The 7288-nt window shown below is 37.9% G+C and overlaps 1 protein-coding gene across 2 annotated transcripts in view; it reads left to right on the plus strand.

The window, feature by feature from the left end:
- RBM44 (RNA binding motif protein 44) overlaps nucleotides 1-7027 on the plus strand; it is a 30081-nt gene extending 23054 nt beyond the window's left edge. For both annotated transcript variants that reach the window (XM_070786976.1, XM_070786977.1), the window contains exons 14-16: nucleotides 433-578; nucleotides 714-858; nucleotides 5018-7027. In XM_070786976.1, the coding sequence (XP_070643077.1) occupies nucleotides 433-578; nucleotides 714-837 (270 nt within the window). In that variant the 3' untranslated portion in view covers nucleotides 838-858; nucleotides 5018-7027. The remainder of the gene's footprint in view (nucleotides 1-432; nucleotides 579-713; nucleotides 859-5017) is intronic.
- The last annotated feature ends 261 nt before the right edge of the window (nucleotides 7028-7288 follow it).

Below are 7288 nucleotides of genomic sequence, written 5' to 3' on the forward strand. Positions count from 1 at the left end.
ACATAGATTGTAAGATATATATATAATTACCATGTAGACTAGCATTTCTCTGTCTGGTTGGGTAAAAGAATTAAGCCTTCATGCCCTAAGCCTAAGATATCCATTGTATGTAATGAATGAACCTCTCTCCTGTGCATCTAGAACTGGTTATGTCCTATCTTAGGGAAAATTGAGAAAATAGTTAACATTATTTTCTGAGTCCTGTGGATCAGATGAGCAATCCTTTTTGAGAAAGGCTAAGTGTTTAGCATTTTTTAAAACAAGTTGCCCTGAATACATCTCAAGTAAATCTACTTGGTAGAAAAAAAAAGTATCTCGAAGTAAATGTTTAGAAATTTTAATTTTACTATTTGTAACTTTTTAATTTAGAATAGGCTGAATTGCCTCCCTAATCATCACTGATTTAAATAAAACTTTAAAATGTTTATTTAGGGTGTAAAGAAGAATTGTAAACAGATTGAGTCTACTAAATTATTACCTGATACACCTATTCAATTCATACCTCCGAAAACATTGAACCTGCGTAGTTTTACCAAGATCATAAAGAGACTGGCTGAACTACATCCAGAAGTTAGCAGGTAATGACTACAGTTATATTTTAACTGGCTTTAAAAGTTTGTATAAAAATACAGTTCCTTTCAATAACTTAGCCATATTTAGAATGTGCTACTTTGGAAAAGACAAATGCTCATGTATGTTTTCCTTTGGCATAGAGATCACATTATAGATGCTCTTCAGGAAGTAAGAGTAAATCATAAAGGTTTTCTGAATGGCTTATCTATTAATACTATTGTGGAAATGACTTCCTCTGTTTTGGAAAACTCTGCTTCCAGTTAGGAATAAAAGAAGCAGTAAGAGGTAAGTCAGTCATATCTTTCATATTTAAATAGTAAACATTTTAAGCTGTGGATTCCATTTCCTTTTCAAGTAAAAATTATATTGAAAATAATAATATTACAAAATCTAAAGCAAGCATACTAATTTGGTTCACTGTTAATGCAAAACTAGTTACCCCAAAATTAATTGACTTAAGCAACCTTTATCATCACCTAGTTTGCAGGTCAGAATTCAGGAATGGCATAGCTGGGTGTTTTTAGCTTAGTGACTCGTGATGTTGCATCAGGGTGCTGGCATGGGCTGTGGTCGTCAGGAGGCTTGACTAAGACTGGAGGACCGCTCCTGAGACGGCTTCTCCCCACAGCTGTTGGCAGGGACCTCTATTTCTCACCACATAGGCCTTGCTGTAGGGCTGCTTGAGTGTCTTTACAGCATGGCATCTGGCTTCTTCAGAGCAAGAGCCATCAGAGAGAGAGCAAGATGGAAGCTGCAGTGTCTTTTGTGACCCACCCTCAGGAGTCATACTCCATCATTTCTACCACATTCTGTCAGATGCAAGTCACTGTGTGAATTCACACTCTTGAAGAAAGGTGTTTCAAAGAATTTGTGTATGTACTTTAAATTACCACATACAAACATAGAATCCCTGTTTACAAAATAATGGATGAGGCCTTGTTCCTGTTTATAGCTGTCTGGGTGAGTAAAGCCAACTTTCCACAGCAAATAGTTAGAAAAGCTGAATAAATATAAAGACTATGCCTGCTTGAAGACACAAGAGAGCTATCAAGATAGTATGAATTACTGGGCCAGGTAAGAGAAAATTGGGGCTTCCCTGGTGGTTCAGTGGTAAAGAATTCGCCTGCCAATGCAGGAGGCATAGGTTCGATTCCTGGGTCAGGAAGATCCCTAGAGAAAGAAATGGCAACCCACTGTGGTATCCTGCAGTCCGTGGGGTCAAAAAGAGTCAGACACAACTGAGTGACTGAACCATAACAGCATGTGATAGATGGTTTGCAAAAACAGCCACAATCATTCCCTTCCCCATAACCATGCCCCCTTTGCAGTGTGACTTGGAAGCTCCTCTGATCAAGAAGTGGAGTCTCTTTTCCCACCGCTTGAATCTAGACTGACCTTTTCAGTTGCTTGTGCCATTTCCAAGCCTAGCCCTCAAGAGACCTTGATCACTCTCTCTGCTCTCTCGGAAATTTACTGCAGCCACCTAGGGACACCCAGGATGCCTGCTAGAGGACAAGAGACTATAGTCACCCCTCAGCATCCATGGGAGATTGGTTCCAGGAACCCCCACAGATACCAAAATTAGAGGTCACCCAAATCTCTTATATAAAATAGCATTATTCAGTCATCAAGTCATGTCCAGCTCTTTGTGACCCCATGGACTGCAGCATGCTAGGCCTCCCTGTCCCTCATGTCCATTGAATCAGTGATGCCATCCAAACATTTCGTCCCCCATTGCCCTCTTCTCCTCCTGCTTTTAATTTTTCCAAGCATCCCACTCTTTTCCAGTGAGTTGGCTGTTCACATCAGTGGCCAAGGTATTGGAGCTTCAACTTTAGCATCAGTCCTTCCATTGAGTATTCTGGGTTGATTTCCTTTAGGATTGACTGGTTTGCTCTCCTTGCTTTCCAAGGGACACACATATAACCTACACACATCCTCCTGTATACTTTAGATCATCACTAGATTATTTCTAATATGTAATACAATTGTAAATAACTATGAATAGTTGTAAATACAATATAAATGCTGTAAATAGTTGCCAGAGCACAGTAGATTTCAAGTTTTGCTTTTAGGAGCCTCCTGGAATTTTTTTTCAAATATTTTCAGTCCGTTGTTGGTCGAATCTGCAAGTGCAGAACTCGAAGATATGCAGGGCCAGCTGTACATGGAGGCTGGCTGAGGCATTCCATTCTACATCCATTTTCCCCAGAACACGGGACAGAACCTAGCACAGATCGGCAGATCACCTACCAACCTGGCCGCTGTCCACAGATGCATGAGTGAGCCCAAGCAAGGGAAGCCGAATCACCCAGAGGAGTCTAGCCCATTGCTAACTGCACAATCAGAGGCTAAACAGATGCTCACTGTTTTAAGCTACTAAGCTGTGAAAGTTATTTGTTGCACAGCAAAAGCTAATTAATTCAGATGTATTATGTTCAAGGAGACAGAAAACAAGGTTAAGAATTTTAGTGTAGAACTGGAAATATTTTAAAGGAAATTCCATTAATGAAAAACAGAATAACTTAGATGAATAATTCAATTAATAAGTTCTACAACATATTAGACAATTGGAAAGGTCAGAAAAATTACGGAATGAAGCACAGAGATAAAGGGGTGAAAAACCCAAAAGAGAAGAAACAAAGATATACCAAGAAAACCTTTAATAATTTGTGCAACTGGAATTTTAACCAAAAAATAAAAAGGGAGGAAATAGAACAGATACAATATTTGAAAAAAATTTAAATGATAAAACATATCAGAAATTTCGTAAAACTTTCAAATGCCAAGCAGGAAAAACAGAGAGACCTCAGCGCATTAGAAAAACTGCCTGAATGTGATCCTGGTGACCACTGTGCAAAGCTGCTGAAAGTCAGTCAAACCATTTAATGAGCCTCAAAGCTTTATGAATAAGGGGATAAGCAAGAGAAATAAAAGCGCGGTACACACCTGCACCCAGACACCCACACACAGGAAAACGGAAAAACAAAAACGCTGTAAAGCAGCTAGAGGGGAAAAAGTACAACAATCAAACTGACATCTGATTTTCAACAGAAGCTGTCAATACCAACCTAGGATTCTGTACTCACAAAAAGAGCCTTCAAGAGTAAATGTGAAATAAATTTATTTTTACTCAATTAAAAGCTAAGACAATTTGTTACTTAGAAGACCCATTGTAGTAAAGAAAATACTAGAGTGTTTTCTAGAAAGAAGGAAACATTTCAGATGAAAGGTCAGAGATGCAGACAAATTGAAGAATAAAATGTACAGATCAACTAATACTATATAAAACAAGAATAATGGTATTTTACAGGGTCTAATAATTAATGTATGACAATAATCGCATGTAAGTTGAGAGAGAATTAAGTACTGCAGCTGTTCTAAGCACCTTGTAACTTGGGAAGAGAGTAAAGTGTACTGTGTTGGCGGTCCCCAGCAACACCCCCAAGAGCGAGAAGTAAAATCTAAGAATAGAGGAGAAGCCTCACACTGTTGGATTTGGCAGTGATTTCTTGGATATGAAACCAAAAACACAGACAAGAAAAGATAGACAACCTGCATCAGAATGTAAACCTTTGGTGCATCACCATCAGCGGTGAAGAGGCACCCTGCAGAACCGGGGGGAGTGTCTGTACATCGTTTCTCTGACAAGGACTCACATCCAAAACATAATAAAGAACGCCTGCAACTCCACAGCAGCCCAGTTTAAAAGCGCACAAAGGATTTGAATAGACTTCCTCTGTAGAGGATATGCAAATGGTCAATGAGCATATGAAAATAGGCTCATTATCACTAATCATTAGGGAAATGCAACCAAAACCACATGGGGTATTCACTGCACACCCATTAGAATGACTGTTATCCTCCTGCCAAAACCAGAAGATAACAAGTGTTGGTGAGGATGTGGAGAAATTGGAATCTTTGTGCATTGCTGATGGGAGTGTAAAATAGTGCAGCCATTGTGGAAAATGGTATGACCATTCCTCCAAATATTAAAATAGAATTATATGATCTAGTATTCCACGTCTCAGTATTTACTGAGTTTAGTGATATGCCTAGTAGGGGGTAGAAATTAATGGCAAGTATGAAAAGTGAAAGTGTTAGTTGCTCAGTTGTGTCCCACTCTTTGTGACCCCATGGACTGTAGCCCACCAGGCTTCTCTGTCCATGGAATTCTCCAGGCAGGAAGACTGGAGTGGGTTGCCATTCTCTTCTCTGGAGGATCTTCCTGACCCAGGGATCGAACCCAGGTCTCCTGCCTTGCCAGTGGATTCTTTAACGCCTGAGCCACCAGGCAGGCATATATAAGCATATAAGTATGATAAATGAGTTAACTAACAATGATTGATTTAGTAATAGAGTGTACTGATAACTATGTACTTTTACGGAATTTTGGATTTAGTGTAACATTTTATTGTTGGTTTCTTCTTTTCTTGACCTCTAGAATTTCCTTGGAAAGCATGACTTCCTTTCTACAGAGAATGTTCTCCGGCACTTACAAAAAAATTGTGATAACAGCAAAACAATATAGTTAAATAGGCTCGATAAATGGGGTTGGCTGTTTGTAATATTCTACTTTATATAGCCATCTCTTAAAACCTAGCAACTGTTGTTTCGACAATATAAAGATCTTATAAATTAAAAGATACTTTTTAATGTTTATAGACTTTGTATTTCAAACTTGTCACTTAGAGACTTGAAGCTGCATGTTTTGGAGCAGAGACAAAAATGGTGTCAATTTCAAAAATCTGTGTTAAGTCAGTTTTAAAAATATTGACCAATAGAAAGTATGATTTTATATGTGAAAAATATAATTTACCTGAAGTTTAGTTTCAGTTTTCAGTTATCTTAAGACTTTTATATTGGGCCATAGCATAACAGATAAACTGGATCTACAGATACATATTTTGTAATGTTTTTAAGTTTCCAAAATAATTACTGTTGTGATGCATTAATAGGTTTAGATGTATGTTCCCTGTTTTCACTAGGAACAGTGAACCCATGTGTGCTCTGGTAAACTGTTTCCTTAAATGTGAAATGGTCCCTGTATTGATTATGTTCATTTTGTAAGAAGTTCTATTAGGTTAGAGTGTATATTGGAACACTTTTCAAGACCTATTCTTTGGCTTTATCTGATAACATAAATTACTTTAATTGCTTACTTTTAAAGGTAACATATTGTTTAAAGTTAGAGTCTTATTAATAGTAAGATGAACACTTAAATATGCATTTTCTTCAAATGTTTAAAATGTTTATAGCATTCAATATGTAGCTGGTATTGCTTGATTAAAACTTACCTATTTAACATTTACATTTGGTGTATTATATTTAATAAAGGTAGAATCTGAAAGGTTGTTGTTGAATCACGCGAATACACCAGGATTCTTGGCCCCCGGAAGAGAAGAATTCAATCCAGGGCCAGAGACGAGGCTTAATCGCTCAGAGCTTTTGTGTAATAAAGTTTTATTAAAGTATAAAGGAGATAGAGAAAGCTTCTGACATAGGCATCAGAAGGGGGCAGAAAGAGTACCCCCCTGCTAGTCTTCAGCTGGATATTATATAGTCACTAGCAGTCTGTTAATGAAAGAAAGGAATGTCTTAAAATTCAGAATGGCACCAGGCCCCTCACCCGTAAGATGCATTTTGGGATAATCTTGGCACCAAATGGCTTATCCTGGGCCATAAAATGATTAACTTGAATCTTGAAGAAGGGCAGACCACCATACAAATAGTTTCATTTACATAGATTAGGGGAACAATATCTGAGTATAACATACTGGTTTGTCAAGTAGGTTCTGGGCCAAGAGGCAGAACCGACTTGGAGACAGAGTTTGGGGTAAAGGCATAGTACATTAGCATAGCTTAAGACGGACATTTCCATAAGAAAAAGGCATTGGTTATCTCTAGGCTCGAGAATAGCTAACTTCAGGTGAAACCAGGTGTCATTATGGCAACACAGTATTTTAAGAGAAACCTCCCTTAAATTTGTATAGAGAAGGAAAAAATATTGCTAGTTTGTTTCCTCCTGCCGCTTAAGAGAGATAAAAATGTCTGACACTTGCAGGCTATTTCCTCCATTTGGAGACCCCTCTCTCCTTGGGGACCCCTAGATTTCCTATCAACCTGCCTAGGAAATGACTCTCTCAAATCTATAGTAAACTTTAATACTTTCTGCATGTTTGATGGCATTCCAAGTGTAAATTAACCTACCAGTGTTTATATGAAATATACATGGACAGTAAGACTACAAATCAAACTATTGGGTTTCAAATTTTTTCTCTTCATGGAATTTTTGGGTTTATTTCATATATTTATCTCGTTATTACCAGATCCACTCCAAATGTTTACCAGAAATTGAGTTCCAGGATGTAGAAAGTAATAATGATTTAAAAGGACACTATTAACTGAAACTTGAGAATCATCAGGTTAGTGAGTGATTCTTTCCTTTGGGCCGTACATCAAGTTAGCAGAATCCTAGAATTACGCAAATTGCTTCCTATAATGATTATTTATATTAAAAGGCTACATTCAAAGTAACCTTTTTAAATACGATTGAAACATGGATCAGTCATTATTTTTAACATACTAGTGGCAGTGAGGAGTGTACGCATGTGCTTGTGTGCTCAGTCGTGTCTGACTGTTTGCAGGCCACCCGGCTCCTCTCTGTCCATGGGATGTTTGCCTCTAGTCATTTGTTTCTAAAAGGATTTAATGA

This window comes from Bos indicus, chromosome 3 (assembly GCF_029378745.1).
Source record: "Bos indicus isolate NIAB-ARS_2022 breed Sahiwal x Tharparkar chromosome 3, NIAB-ARS_B.indTharparkar_mat_pri_1.0, whole genome shotgun sequence".
Lineage (NCBI taxonomy): Eukaryota > Metazoa > Chordata > Mammalia > Artiodactyla > Bovidae > Bos > Bos indicus.